Consider the following 15956-nt stretch of genomic DNA (forward strand, 5'->3'; position numbering starts at 1 on the left):
AGAGGTTGCGTCAGGTTCTGGTTGCCTGGAGACGTCCCAGGAATCCCTATAAGACTTCCCGCCGCACGAATATTACTGCAAGTGCGCCACAGCTTAACTTTACCACCATTTATTTTTATTGAATAAAATAAGACAAAACACACTTTTAAAAACAAACAAAAATGTACAAAATATGAAAAAGTCAACACATAAATACAAACCACAATGCTTTATCTGTTACACGTTTCATCCACTACGATAGTTACGCTAACAACATCTGCCAGAAGAAATACAAAAATGGGACTTATTTGGATAAAAAAGTAGACATTTTACAGCTTACGAATGCACTTTGGTGTGCCACATTCAGAGTTGCAAGGTATAATTTCAGTCTATAACAACAAATCAATAAATATATAAATAAAGTATTGTTTCCACTAACTTCAATATAGCTTGTCATTTCTCCTGTGGTTTGCTTGAGTGCTGATTGTCTGCCATCACATTAGATTGAGTGCAGGGGACAGGGCCCCAAGACATAGTGTTTCAAGGAATATTAATGGTTACTGTTTTACAATATTTTCAAGTCAAAGGAATACATTTGTTTGTTTTTCATTGTCTAAACACAATATGTCATTGATTGATTTCATTTCACAAACAGCTGTTACAAACCTGTCTGTTTCATAAAGCTGTAAAAATAACCAGACATTCGGGAAGAAGTCTTATCACACTGTGATTGTCATATTGTTTAGTGCTAGATTATTATGGCATCCTGTAAAATAAATCAAAGTGACTGTGCCTAAACAAAAATAAATGTCCAAACCAACCAATCATATCAGTAACCCCGGAATAATAGTACTGCAAAGAGTTAGAGTGTGCACATCTCATCTCTTTTCAGGGCTAATATCCAACAATGCATCACCCATCTGCTAAATATCTTTAGTGAACAACAGGAGTGAAACCAGTCTCTGTCCACAACATTTACAAGCCGAACTGGCACTAAAAACATATCAAACGGTCAAAAACCCTGTATCACCGGTTTCATTAACACCTCATTTAACCACAAATGTTCTACATAAAAACATTCACAAAAGTTAAATAATTGTACATTTATATAGTTGTATACAATTTAAGAAAATCTGTAGAAAATGTATTTTTCTTTTATATTTGGTTCTGCTGATAAAGTGAACATTCTTGTTGTGAAATAAATAGTGGTAAGACTTGAATAAGGACCATGTTTATTGTGAATGGACTGCATTTATGTTGACTGCAGGGCAGGGATTGAACCACCGACCTTCTGATGTTGGACAACCATCTACCATCTGAGCCAAAGCCGCCCTCTTATATCTCTCTTATTTTGACTCATCTTGGGACAGACAGACATCAGTGATGGTTTTATGAGCCTGACTACCTCAAATTGGAATTATTTTCATAAAGTAAGTTCCTCTATGTCATCATCAAATGAGGGGATGGCACGGATGGCGGGCTTGCTGTCAGCCACATGTATGGTGTTGAGGGAGGATCCTGGAGGAGTAGAAGACCCTGAGTTGAAGCTGAGTAGTGCCTTCCCTTTTACGCACCCCATTGGTAGTTGGGGGATTTTTGAGGACCTCCATTTTATTGTATGTGCTCACTCCATCACCCGAAGGTGTTGCCAGAGGTCCAAATAGTTGCTGCATGAGGCTAGCCTTCCTGTCCTTCTCCGCTCCTCTGTCCATCTCCTTTTCTTTCTCTGTCTCCACCTCTCTGAGGCTAAAAACACCTATGGCCTCTAACGCTGAGTCCCTGTCCTGTTTCGGTGGACCGGGAGGGTAGCCGGAAGAACCTCGAGAAGCTGAATTCCCGAATGAAGGCGCATAGCTCCCGAATGCCAAGTCGTCCCTGGAGATTTGAGTCCGCAGTGCTCTCCTTCCCACTCCTGTTGTGGCAACTCCCCCCTCCGGGCCTGGTCTTTCCTTCCACTGTCCCCGCCTCCAGCACGAAAACCTGCCGACTCCTCTGGTTCAGTGAGGTTGGAAATGGAAGAGTTTCTCTGCTCGGGAAGACGAGGAGAAGCATGGTTACTGGTGGCCTTATTGGACTCAGAAGGAATAGGCTCAGCAAACATGGCGTCCTGGGTTCCTAGCTCTTGGCGGTCTATTTCACGCATCTTAGCCAGCAGCAGTTGCTTTTTGCGACGTGCTTCCTCTGCCATTTGCTGATTGGCCAGAGTCCCCTGGTTCCACCTGTTCACCTCTTCCTGGACATGGCCACGCTTCCTGTTGTTCTCTTCCTCCTGGCTTAACAGGGCACTCATCCTCTTCCTGTCCTCTTCCTCTTTTTTTTCTGCCAGCCTGTTGACATAAGACAAGGTTTTATTAATTTACTCAATGCATTAGTGTTGCATATGTATAATCTATGCTCATCCTACCTTCTCTTAGTCGCTTTGCCTTCTCCTCAAGCAAGTTTAGCTCCTGGATGAGTGGCGGCTTCTCCTCTTTTTCCAGCTCTTTATCTTTTGCCTTCACCATCTCCTTCTCCTTGTCTCCTTCTATTTCTTTGTCGCTTGTCTTCTGCTGTTCCCACTTTGGATGTCTTTCCTCTGTCGCCACCTGTCTGTCAACACCGTCAAGCTCCTGCTGACAAATGGATTGAGAGAAAAAGAGGTAAAAGGGGAATGACAAAGAAATGACACTGAGAGGGGAAGAAATGTGGATGTTGAGTGACTTTACCTTGAGAGATAGATACTCATCAGGCACCTGTTCACTGTACTCATTGGCATCAGTGATGGCAGGGGGAGGAGTGGGGAAATCCAGACTGGGCGCCCTGTCTTTAGTCTGCACTGCCTTGGTGCTGCTTCTGCTGGGGACTACGTGTGAAACAAAAGCAAAATAAATATATTTGTAGTAAGCTCATTTTGTAGTCCTATTCCAAACCATGAAACCTTGATCACTTCTTTCATGACCAAGATGTATTTTGCATCAATGTTCCACAGCTTTTCTCTAAGAAAACGACTTCAATATGGATAAATATGCACACATTTGACAAGCTTATGTATAGAATTTGTACAGGTTTACAATGACCATCGGCACTTAAAGGGATAGCACAGATTTGATTAAGTCAGTTTCAGTTTATGCTTCATATTGAATAATTTAATAATTTAACCTCGCAGAATAAATACATTTCTGGTTTTCACTGTGGTTGTAGTTGTTTCATTGTTTGATTTGTATGATTATATGCTTCAGTTAAATGTCGGAGAGGGCTGTGTGACGGCAAGCTAAATTGTTATATTCCACTTATTCCGTACAATTAAACCGATAGATATCTTAATCTTGCCTTTTTAGGACGCTACAATATGTTTTCCCGCTGCCAATAATCCATAGAAGTGCATTGCTTAGCTCAATGTGCTGAAACTCGTATCTTTTTATGAATAATGTGGGCTTGCCGACTGTAGGTATATCGTTATCTCATACAGTCCGCACTTCAAAATCCCTTAAGGCTTTGTAATAGACTCTTCGGTCTTCCTCGACCAAAATTGTTGACTTACTTTTCCGCTTTGTGACACTGTCAACATCTTTTCTTGGGGCAGGTTTCATCATGCGGTTGGCATAGATGTTCCTATCATCCAGTTCTCTCTCTTTCTCCTAAAAAGAAAAGTAATCAACAAGGTGAAAATTTCATACAAAGTTGCTTTTTATACCAAAAACCAAAAGAAAGACACAGTTTGCCTTAGTTGATATTCCAAAGTATATTTTTTGTGTTTGGACCTTGAGTTTATTGGTCAGTCGTTGCAGCTCCTCCTGCAGGGTCCTGATCTCGTCCTGGGCACTGATGGTCTTCTTCCTCTCTGCAGCCAGCTGCCTCTGGTAACTGCCGCTAGTCAGCTCTATGCTACGCTCCAGCTCCTTCAAACACACACATACCCCCCCAAAGTCACAGTATCTTCTTCTAATAGTGGGGCTTCACAATAAAGAAGTCCTTTTATTTTCTGTATTAATAATACATTGTGAAATCTTAACATTGTTTTAAGTCCAGTAGGTTTCTTTAATTGTTTGTGTATTTTTAAACTGGGCAAATAAACTAAAAACTAAATGTATAGAAGTTGTATTAAAAAGGATGTGTGTCTGATTTATTTAGGCGATTTCCATTGAATAAGCTACAACACAAAGGCATGTAAAGTCCCTACAGATAAGAGCAAGTAATAGTATTACATTCTAGAAAAAAACAATGCAAAGTACAGCGTAATTATTAATAAATAAGTAAATAATTGTACCTTAATCTTGCGTTCTGCCTCCAGGGCCTGGGTCTTCTCCTCCTCTAGCTTGCGGCTGAGCTCGTCTCTGGCTCCTAAGTCTCGCTGGTCGACGAGCTTCTTCAGTCGCGCGATGGTCGCCTGACTCCTTAGCAGCTGCTCCTCGCTGTCCTTCATCCGACGCTCGGCAGCCCGTTCCCTCTCCTGAGTGCGCCTGAGCCGCTCGCGCAGCACATGTGTGTCATTGTTGTGGCGCGAAATCAGCTGGGAAATCTCACTTTCTGTGTCATCGTAGCGCTGCAGGGCTTTATCTTGCCGCACCTGGAGCTGAGGCATGGAATGGAACATATACATTTAGGACACCACAGGTATTCATACTGAAGAGTTAGAAATGTATATTAAAAAGGTAAATGGTTATGGGATTGATTATCCAGCGAACACGTGTGTGTTTGTTTTTTTCAGGAGTACTAAAGCTAAAGGGAGATTTTAGATTTACTTTTAAAGACTTTTTACAATGCAAAAAAAACTAATTTAAACAGACTGAATCTCGAAATTAAATGAATGAGGCACATGGTATTTTTTCTCTTTACAAAGATTCTTATAATTATTTTTTTTATTTGAAAAAGGATTCTACTTCCCATGTATTTTTTACTTTTGAGAGATTGATTTAAGACATTTCCTTCAGGGAATCTTTAAGATTTCTTTACAGGTTTTCAGAACCCTTTTTATTTTTAATATAAAACATCAGTTCTTGCCACTAAAATCTGACATTGTTCACTTAAACTTCCCTACCTTCCCTGGGCTTAGTTATTTATTTAACTTCAATTTATCTAGAGGGCTAGACCTACCTGTCTGAGAACTCGATTTTCCTTCTGCAGCTCATCAGTGCGCTGTTGCAGCTCGGCAAGTGAGTTACGCAGTTCATTGATCTTGAGCAGGCGGGCCGAGAGCATCCTCTTGGTCACCAGGTCCAGGTCCTTAGGGGGTGTGGACTCCTTGCTTTGTGAGCGCACTCCCCTGCGCTGCTGCTGGGTCAGCGGGTGGCCACCTGGACGCTGTGGACGAGAAACACCCCGGCGTCCCACACCTCCTGCAAAGATAGGGAAGCACACATGATGTACAGATAAAGACAGTAAATACTTTCACAGGCCATACTGAAACAAGTTCACTAGTAGTGAATGGAAAATAAGGTTGAGGCTGAAGACTTATCAACATCAAACACATAATTAAGGTGTTAGGAGCTTTAATTATAATCAAATTGAACTTCTGTATGAAAGATTTTATTAAGTTGTTAGTCAAGTTTGGATTATAGTCTTGTTGTTAGGCAGAAAATGACCATGTTAAAATCTGCCTTATACTGCCATCCCATGGACAGTAAATTCAATATAGCCAGTAAAGGTTACATGATGAATTTGATCATATCCTTGCTTTACATACCTGTCTTGTAGAGGGGGCTGTTAGAAATCCTTTTCGAACGCACCATTCTCTGAGGAGTAGCAGATGGAGTACAGGACCGAGAGTATGGTGAGTTTGAGCGCTCGGAAGGAGACTCATTGTCATAGTCATCTGAGTAAAACGAACCACTACTTCTACGTCGCTCTCCGTCTGATAACTGGTCCCGATCTGGATCTGAACGCCAGGTTCGGGTTTTCGATCTACTCTCAACACAGCTTTCTTTTTCCCCATCATCTTTGATCTTGTCCCGGGAATTCTTTTTGCGTTTTTCAAAGTATGATGCTCGGGAATCTTTCTTTGAACTGCGGAGTGACTGGCGACTTTGATCGACATCACGGTTGTCCTCATACAGGTCAGTCATGTTTTCAGATTCCATGCTGTCACTCTTGGAAGAAATGCTGTGATGAATTCAAACACAAGTGAAAAGAAACATGTCAGACTTGTCTTACCTGATTTATCATTTTACATTAAAAGTCAGCTCGTGATCTGACCTAAAAAATTACAATGCAAACAAGATGAAAAATCTTTCAAATTAATCCAAAACTGTAATAAGAACATAGTCCAACTGTGTTCTCTCAGGATTTTCTGTATTGTGTGTCTTGGTCTCTAAGCGACAACACACAAGAGGTGGAATTTTCCATGAGGCTGAATGATGTATGATATAACTACCTTACACCACTGCTGCTACAGACAAAACACTAGCATGCCTCGGTCTGCCCTGGTGACTTATTAAACAGCCAGTTGACTATTTCTAACTGGAATATAAGACGTGTAAACTTGTTTTCAAAGAAAACAGAAAAAGAGAACATTTTTACAATTACCTGACACTCTTTATTTGACTGATTGTTAACATGGTGTTGCAGATTACATAACATGCACATACTGTAAATATTCATTGTATGCTGACACAATGAATATTTACAGTATGTGTATCAAATGTAGAATTATTTTTGTGAATAACTGTATTTATAAGAATCAAATTATTTATCTTTTGAATTGACTTGTGTTTATGTATTTAGAATCAGAATCAGAAATACTTTATTTATCCCAAATTGGGAAATGTATTTGTTACCGCAGCAAAATACAATACAATATGAAGCATAGCAAAATATTAGAAATAAAAATAAGATATATCCAGATAATAAATAGTGCAATGTAATGGAATATTCAATGAAAATATAATATAAATGTACAATGTAAAGTGTAAGTGTAAAGTGTGCATGTTATGTCCAGTTAACAGAAAGGCTATGGAGCAGTGAGTGTCTGCCAAAGGGAGTTATCATCTAAGGACAAAAGCCCATGCTAACTTAAGATTGTTTTTGTTGATTGTAAGGGATCACACAACCTTGAGTAGATGTAGGAATAATCATTCAAAACTAATAGCCAACTATAATATTCTTATATCATCATGCAGGCTCTTTCATCAGCCTTGACAATAATAGAAACACTTGACAGACAAGTATCTATGGCTACAACAGTACACACAGCACCGTCACCATAATAAGAAATAAGTGTAAATATGGGTAAAAAGCTTTGTAGAATTAATAAACAAGAGTATGTACGGTATGTTCAAACATTAAATGACATAGCGCTGATGTCACGTTTTTCACCTCTAACATTTAGAAAGAATTGGATACAAAGATTAAGCACAATAATTGAAACGGATTTACTTCACAATTTCAGTTTGTAGAATGTTTGTGATCACAGAAATGGATTTAAAAATATTAATGACCACTATTGTCAGTGTTCACGGGAGTTGTCATCATCAGAGTATCTTAAAACACTCACCACAGAGGTTACATTACATCCACAGCATCATCGGTGACATCTTCTACTTCATCTTGCTTTTGTCAGACTGTTCCAGGAGGTTGCTAATCATAAACTGAGAATATATATATATGCTTCATTAAGCTCTCAATACAAAAATAAATAGATAAGGGTTATTAAAGACTTACTATAGCGGTACGAGACTTGTCCCCAGCCTTCTCTCCGTGACGGACAGATAGGATTAAAGTAGCGGTAGGCCGTCTGCTGTTGACAGGTGCTTTGTTGTGAATCTGCCTCTCAGGTAAAACATGTATTAATAGTAAGTTACCTGAAGCCAACTATACATTTCAGTGTGCTCTATACTCCACATTATCAAATATAGGTGAATGCAAGGGGAGAGTAGTTGTTAAGCTTCCAAACAGCATGTTAGGGTACTGCCACTAGCAACTGTAGCCAGGAAGAGATTGTTGAAAGCTAACGGTGAGAGATGACTGACTTGTTGATGCTAGCTTATTATGCTAGCATAGCAATACAAAACTACTATCAACTGGTGAGAAGCTTTAACATTACCCCTCGGCGTCTGCTGGAACCAACATGTCCTTTCTTTCTGCGTTTACTCTTGTAAATCTTGCCAACTTTAACTAGTTTACTTTTAACTCTGTGTGAATCAATTGCTTCTGTTTTTAAGACTCAGTCCGCTAATGATAGCGACGTAGCTTCAACTACTAGCAAGCTAGCATTAACTTAAGCTAACTTAGCTACCGTCTGATTTCAGCATAGGATACAAAGCGTTGACGTCCACCCGTGATGGAAATAGTCATGAATAGGTTTTTTTTTTTATGTGCCGTCCTTTAATTATCCAAAATAAAACAGCAATACGGAGTAATCCCGAGCAAGCAGCGCTCAGATAATGTTTTTTTTGTCCACGCCTTGAGGTTTGCTCCAGTCCTACCGCTGACGCCGTACCATGGCAACCACAATGCTCCCTGCAGTAATACGTTATCGCCAGGGTGGCGCTGTAGTGCATGTTTTGCTCTTTAAACAGACAGTGGTTGTGATGAGTACTGCAAAAACACTTTAGAGTGCATGTGTATCAGGATCTGGATCCACACAGATCCAGCCATGCCTCAATCAAACATATTTGATACAAATTATACTTGCGCTACTACGGGTCTGCGTCTAGTGGCCTGATAACCAAATCAAGAATAAGGACAAAAAACATATCTTTCTGTGTTTGTTGTTACATTTTTAAAGAATATTACAGGCTACTAGTTGATTTACTTCAATATTCAAATGTAGGGGAAACTTAAACTGATTTATTACCTTGAAATCGCATGCAGACTTATATTGTGTTATTTAAAAAGCTCAGCTTTGATCAATACTATAATCATTTAATAATAAACGATTGGATTTACGCACGGAGGAATTTGCATTCTGGATCAATTGCAATGTTTGACTTTTTTATTTTGAAAACGCTGACCGGAAGTAGGTTTCAGTGTTAAATGTGATGTCTGTTGCATCTGTGCGGTGAGAGTCGTTGAGCGCCACAGTAGCAGAAGCGCACGCTGTGTTATTATCATGTCTCAGTTTAAATACTGGAGACGCCTGTCTATTCTCTACTGAAACACAGCCTGCCGCGTAAAGACGGAATTCCTTTTTATTGCGAACAAACGAGACTCGTTGAAATCAGTTTGTCTGTCGTGTGTCTGACATTAATTTGAGATTAAAATGGTCATCAAGGTTTACACCGCCTCCTCAACTGGCTCTATCGCGGTGAGTGTTTGCAAATGTGTTCTTAGCTTGGTGACAGTTGTACATCAAGGCATATTACGTAAGGCGTGTTGAAATATGACTGAATAGAGTTTATTAGCATTTTGTAGTCCAACGTGCTGTGATTAGTGCTGTTCACAAGCAGTGAATGTAAACAGCATTTCAGACAGGAAATCAGGTTATTCCCTAGCTAAAACACATGTTTAAAGGTCAGAATCATAGACTCTATTTGGTCAGGATACATTTATTTTGTGTTCTGTGTGATGCATTAATTCATTTTTCCAAATATATATATAAATATACATCTTTCATTTTAATTGCACATTACTTTAAATGTGTAGAAGCTTAATAAATTCCACATTCTTGTTTACCGGCTCTCTTCTGTACAGTAGTTAGAACAAAGTACGTTTTAGGTGAGCAAACAACAGCCCCCCAGGATGCATAGGGCTGGACAAAATAACATGAACACTACACTGACTGTATTAAGTATGGTCTCAAATGACTATGGTTGTCAGTAGGTAGAGGTACACTTCTCATGGAACATTCCTTGTGTCCTCTTATTTGTGTTGTGAGATGTTATTTTGTTGTTAATCATGGCTTGTGGTAACCCTTAGGTTATTCTAGGGTGGGGTTCCTACTACTGAGCAGCATTCGATGCAGTAGGGTACTAGAAATACATAAGATTGATTTATATCAGTAATTAGAAAGCCATTTCCTGTGGATCTTGGGCAGTGCAGACATGTGTAATTGAACAGTCTGTCAACAGAAATGTCTAGCTGCTCAGATGGGAGTATTTTTTGACAGATTTATATATTCCTGTTTTGAATACAACTGGATTTTGCGATGAACATCTGACTGAAAAGCAATGAAAGATTTAACTTTTGGCTATTAATAGCAGTGAATGAATTAACAAACCATTTATCAACCAATATGAAAAAAGTCATTATTTGCAGCCCTAGTTCAGTTTGTGCGTCCAGGGGGAAAAAGCCAAATGTCGTTAAGAAAGCCCATCTGATATTTAGCACCAGCAGAAAATGACCAAACAACACTCTTGTGTGAATGCTTCTAGCCTTAGGTAATGGGGAAAATGAGTAAGATATTTATTTTAACATGCTCCATCTCTATTAGAGGGCAGCCCAATCTTTATATGTTTACAAAGAAGTTATTTTTATCCCTATGACACATACATTCAGAGCACACCGACTCTCACACGCACACAAAGCACAGTTGTGCACGCCTGACTGAATAGGTCCACCATTTGGGTCAGTTATGTGAGTGTTGAGCTCATGTGAATGCAATTTACTGCAAATGCTTTTGAATTGAGTTACAAATGATTGAATAAAGAGGGAAGGTGAGACTGGATCCCTCAGCTGATTTAAAGTAAATTGGATTTGTGTGAGTGAGAAAAAAAGACAGTCAATAGTGTTAGATAGAGATTGGGGGAATAATAATAATGTTAAATATAGAATAGTCATCGAGTGAACTCTATAACACAGACAACAGAAGCGGGAATATGTGAACAGCATTAAGGGAGCGTAATAATGAAGACAGTCCAGTGAACCGATAAAATGAGCAGTTCACAGCTTAACAACAGCAGATTAGTGGAGCAGAAATCATCAGAATGAATGAAGTGCAAATTTGGTTATGCCTCCATCCCTCCCTCCTCCGTGGAAATGTGCCAAGTTTCTATATAATTGTAACATTGATATAGATCACAGCTTTTATAAATCTCATGTTTTTAAATGTTTATTTGTAGCTCAAGAAATGTATGTTTTATTTTTCCATCCCAATTCCTCTCTTTCCCTGTGTCCCTCTCTGTCCATGACTGAGAGATTAGCCTCCAGTTCATCCCCATATTTCAGAAAGTGCCCTCAAACAATCCATGCATACTCGTATAGGGAAACTTGAGAGTTTGTTTAGGAGTACAACTTCTGCATATCCCCAAATTGAACCTGTACTCATCCATCCCCTGACACACTCACCCTCACTGGGGGAACCCTTTTCATTATTCAGGCTCACACTGCGTGCTTTTCAGCTCAGAGGACAGCCTTGTCAATGTAATATACTGCTCATACTTACACATCCTATACAGAGTTTTAACCTTTGCCCAGAGCAAACAGACTTACATGTTTTTCTCTTTAAAGACAGTCAGTACCCCTGCAATTCATTTACTTTGTTGTGATTCTCCAGAAAAGCTGTTTTATTGGCGCACACAGACACACACTGTTAGAAAGAAGACAGATAATCTTGTTTGGTTGTGTATCTGTAACAGACTCTCCTGAACAATCCCTTACTGTTTTTGATAGTAAACAATAGCTCCATTGTGGTCCTTAGCATCACTTAAATAATGGATACACTAGACATACACACACAAGCTCACTGGATCGTTATCATTATTAAATTGTCATATCTGAATTTTTCCTTTTCTGCCAATGGCATAATTCTTAGAAAAATGTTTCCATAGAATAATATGCACTGTTTCTACGTGTTCACACTGTCTTATCCCAAAAGGATTTTGAAAAATCAGCCCTTTTGTCATGTTAGTTATGAATGCTCAAACATACAAAGGATATTGCATGAATTTTAATCACAATAATAGACTGCATGATAATAAAATGGAGACGAATAGGAAGGAATAAAGAGCAAATGTATTGTTGTTAGTTGAAAGCGTTGCTACATGATAACATCATTTTGGATAGGGATACTGAATGTGAAATGTTTTCGAAGCAAAACCAACGTAATAATTGCAGTAACAACAATAATTATAATCACAAGTAAAAAGCTTTAAAACTAAATACAAGCTGGATAAATAAAATGAAAAATATTGTTGAAAAGTGAATTTGCAACCAAATCAATAGATGAGGAGATATCATTTTTAATCAGAAAGAAAAATAATAATAATTACTTACATTTATATAGGGCCTTTCATATACCCAAGGACTTATTAATCTCAAAGACACAAGGACCTTATGTTTTATAGATTTGTGTCTTGTGTTTGTTTACAGCTTTCCCTTCGGTGGGAGTTTTCTGTCTTCTAAAATAACCCTTGGTTTGTTTGTTTTTTCAGCAGTCACAAACTCTGTGATGCAGTTACACACACACACACACACACACACACACACACACACACACACACACACACACACACACACACACACACACACACACACACACACACACACACACACACACACACACACACACACACACACACACACACACACACACAGAAGCCTAGAGCACATACAGGGACAATACCATAGGGAGCTGTTGTATCCATCCTTTAGACCACAAATGGAGAAGTTGCATTGCATGTCTTCACGATGGGGTTTCCTCTTAAACGGACACAGCCTCAGTAATGATAATATGTTTGTGCGCACACAAATTAGTTTATATCTTCTCACACATGCTTAAGGACAGAATCCTCTTTTCTTTTTCCTTTTTTGGCCTGTTTAGGTGAAAAAGCATCAGCAGGCAGTGGTAGGTTTCTTGGAGGCTAATCGAATCAGCTTCCAGGAAGTAGACATTACCATGCTGGAGGAGCAGAGGCAGTGGATGTACCGTAACATCCCGAGTGACAAGCAGCCAGAGAAAGGCAACCCGCTGCCTCCACAGATCTTCAATGATGATCACTACTGTGGGGTATGATAGATGTTTCTCTATAATGTTTTAAATGATCATACGTCCTTATGGTAGTCTTAACAGTTGGAGACAGTGTTGTCAAGCTTTTCTTGAAGAACTCAATGGGTTTAGGACCACATTTTGATGGAACATGAGATAACAGCATGAAAACAAAAACTAATAATTCATCTCCAGTGAAACTAGTAGTCAAATCTAGAGGTAGTACCTTCAAAATCAAAAAGTAAGTAAAAATCAGAGCACCTAAAATCAAGTGTAAGGAACATGTTTACCAACTGAGATCCGAACACACTTGCTTTTATAATCCCCAAGTGTTCTTTTATATGATGAGCACAGTGAGCTAATCGCCATAGCTCACATTTGATTGGATACTTCTAGGTTCTGATAAGGTGGCATTTTGATTAAAACTTATTTTTTTTAAATGTCTAAATATAACTGAACAAAGATAACGTTTTATTTGAGCCACGAGTTTTAAGATGTATATAAATTCTCAATCTTTGGCCGATTTTTCTCAATGTAAGTTCGTGAGAGGTTGAGCATCCCATGCGGGTGAGTTCGATTAGTTAGTGCTTGCCAGTTTATGTCCTCCAATAAATTTGCACGCTACCGAGTAATCCTGTGGTAATCCAGTTTCGCTGATGGGGCGGATTATCTGCTCTGCCTGCCGTCACGCTCACTGGTCAAGGTAATCCAACACTACTCTGTAATGTCATGGCAATTGAATTATATTAAAAACTGAAGAGGAGGGACTTTTTGGCACAGATATTTGCAACAATCTCTCAAATGTCCAGATTATGTAACATCCTAATTTTTTTGTTTTCCCCTCAGGACTACGAAGACTTCTTCCAGTCAAAGGAGGACAACGCTGTGTTGTCATTCCTTGGGCTCAGTGCCCAGCCCTCAGTGAAAGTAAGGGAGATTATATTGGCATTTGAAAACACTAAAACACTCTGCTGTCCATGCGGTATAAATCATACAGCCAGGAAAGTTTGCTGTCAATCCAGATTACCTCAAACCCTCCCCAGTGCTGGATGAGCAGCTGTAGACTCAGCAAGCTAGCTCTGAAATGTAGAATTTCCATTTGATTTGCATTTCATTCAGATAAGCTTTGTTTGTAGGAAAAGGTGAAATGAAATAAATCCAATCCCATACATCCAGATTCAGCTGCTTAGTCTACTCCCCTCAATCTGTTTTAGAAATATTCATCCCAAAGATCCTCTTAGAATTTAGACAATCATAGTTCCCACTGAGTTAATCTCAGTGCTTAGATGACCAGCAAACAAATAACATGCACAGTATCTCTCATTCCGAACTGCCTCGGACAATGTTGATGCTTTTGAAAGAATTCAAAGGTACAGGCACACTGCAATGATCCACTTAGCAAACATCAAAGGACCTTATATCCATTCATCACATAAGAGCATTTATTTGATTTCCCTCCACTTGCATCCTTTTTCAGTCTCCCTCCTAATGGTTGATTGGATAATTATGTTAGAAGAGATCTGATAATGTTTAACCAGCAGGATATTGCAGATACATTCAGTAGGGACATGTCTCGCAGAGATGTCTGGCTTTGTAACGTTTTGTTTAGTACACCCGTTTCCGACCTATGGGTGTACCGGGTCCCCACTAGGGGCCGGCAAAGCTTCAAAAGGCCTTCTTGATTTCAGAGAGTTGTAAAACATCTTTATTTAGTATTTATTTAAACAGTTGGCCTATATCCCATCCAGCCTATCATTCGTCCTGTACTGGTAGTGTTCTGCATTTAACTCCATATGAAACATCGATAAAATATGTACCTTAGTCAAAGGTTTTAGTTAATGACAGAAAAGCGATCCCTTTTAGGAAAAGGTTTGGAAACATTGATCTAATAAATCCAAGGAGAATGTAAATACTTGTAATTATTAATAATTTCATCTCTCTATCACTTTGCCTCCAAATCTCTAGGATTCTGAGTCATAGCTGAGATCATACTGCTGGTGTGTGAAGTCCAGGGACCCTAAACTACGAGGACCAAAACTGCATTGCTTCCTGTGTTGCATCCCCTCTTCTCCTACGTTCCTCCTTCTTCGGAGCCAGCACTATGTCAAACATCAGACTCCATGGATCTCCCCCTAAACGATCTCTCCTGACTCTTTAAACGCTCAATCCACATCACTTAAGTCTCCAAGTGTCTGAAGCTCAAATGAGACTCAATCAAAGAAAGGGGATTCAGTTTATGATGGATCATGTTTCCTTTTTTCATGTTTAACACACTGTCACAACAATCTATCAGTAGCATCAATTCTGAGCAAACTAGATGTAGCAGCTTTTGCATCAGTGGACCAGTTGCCTATAGTGGTTGTACAAGGCAGTAGATGAGGAATATGATGAGGTGCAGTTCAAGTCACATGAACACACAACCCTTGTGTGTGTATGCCTTACTGTCTGTGTTTATGTGTGAGTGTGTGTTCTTCAATCAGCAGCTGTTAATAATAGCTGTGTTTCTGGAGGGAGGATGAGAGTCAGCACTTAATTCATTAAACAACTCAATGTCTAGTCATCATGTCTGGCTGCGTGTGTGAGTGTGTTTGTACATCTGAGGGGGTCAGGAAGATTTTCCAGGGGCTTACAGTGACGCTGCAGTTTAACACAAAGCAGATCAGACCAAATACTATGAATCCTAAACATACGATGAATAGACATGACCTTATGATAATGCATTCAAGGGTCACCGTCATCAAATAAAACAAACCTTGTTTATTCCACTGCCGAACTAGTTTTGATCAAATGACAAACATTTGTAGAGATTATTTTAAGTCATGAGTTCATACACTTTTGCATATCTTTGATAACAGAAGCACGACAATATTTGCGGGGTTTACCCAAATACTCTACAGTGCTTAATGTTCAATTTAATGGTGACGACATGCAAAATATTGGCAGCTTTATCCTCTAAGCCAGACTGCTATAGAAAAGCAAAGTTACAATCAGGGTCACCGTAGCCATAGCATCGCCCTTGGAAGATTATAACTCCAAGATTCATCAGACACAGGACAGAATATAAGAAAATATAGTTTAGAAGCTCTGACAGATATTCTGAAATGTAAGCCCCCTGTGTGCATATCATGAAATGCACATT

The 15956-nt window shown here is 39.2% G+C and overlaps 2 protein-coding genes across 2 annotated transcripts; one reads left to right on the plus strand and one right to left on the minus strand.

Moving 5' to 3' along the window:
* Positions 1-93: 93 nt before the first annotated feature.
* On the minus strand, positions 94-8374 carry lca5 (lebercilin LCA5). Its single transcript, XM_063901672.1, is given in 12 exon segments — positions 94-1538; positions 1540-1919; positions 1922-2298; positions 2375-2588; positions 2685-2821; positions 3500-3596; positions 3720-3857; positions 4226-4531; positions 5053-5294; positions 5642-6057; positions 7448-7541; positions 7615-8374. Coding segments are annotated over 10 exon segments (2421 nt in total). The 5' UTR covers positions 6036-6057; positions 7448-7541; positions 7615-8374; the 3' UTR covers positions 94-1402.
* A 564-nt stretch (positions 8375-8938) lies between these two features.
* On the plus strand, positions 8939-15380 carry sh3bgrl2 (SH3 domain binding glutamate-rich protein like 2). Its single transcript, XM_063901670.1, has 4 exons — positions 8939-9199; positions 12653-12838; positions 13664-13744; positions 14783-15380. The coding sequence occupies exons 1-4, from the start codon at positions 9155-9157 to the stop codon at positions 14795-14797; spliced, it is 327 nt and encodes a 108-aa protein (XP_063757740.1). The 5' UTR covers positions 8939-9154; the 3' UTR covers positions 14798-15380.
* The last annotated feature ends 576 nt before the right edge of the window (positions 15381-15956 follow it).

The sequence above is a fragment of the Eleginops maclovinus genome, chromosome 15 (genome assembly GCF_036324505.1).
Source record: "Eleginops maclovinus isolate JMC-PN-2008 ecotype Puerto Natales chromosome 15, JC_Emac_rtc_rv5, whole genome shotgun sequence".
Lineage (NCBI taxonomy): Eukaryota > Metazoa > Chordata > Actinopteri > Perciformes > Eleginopidae > Eleginops > Eleginops maclovinus.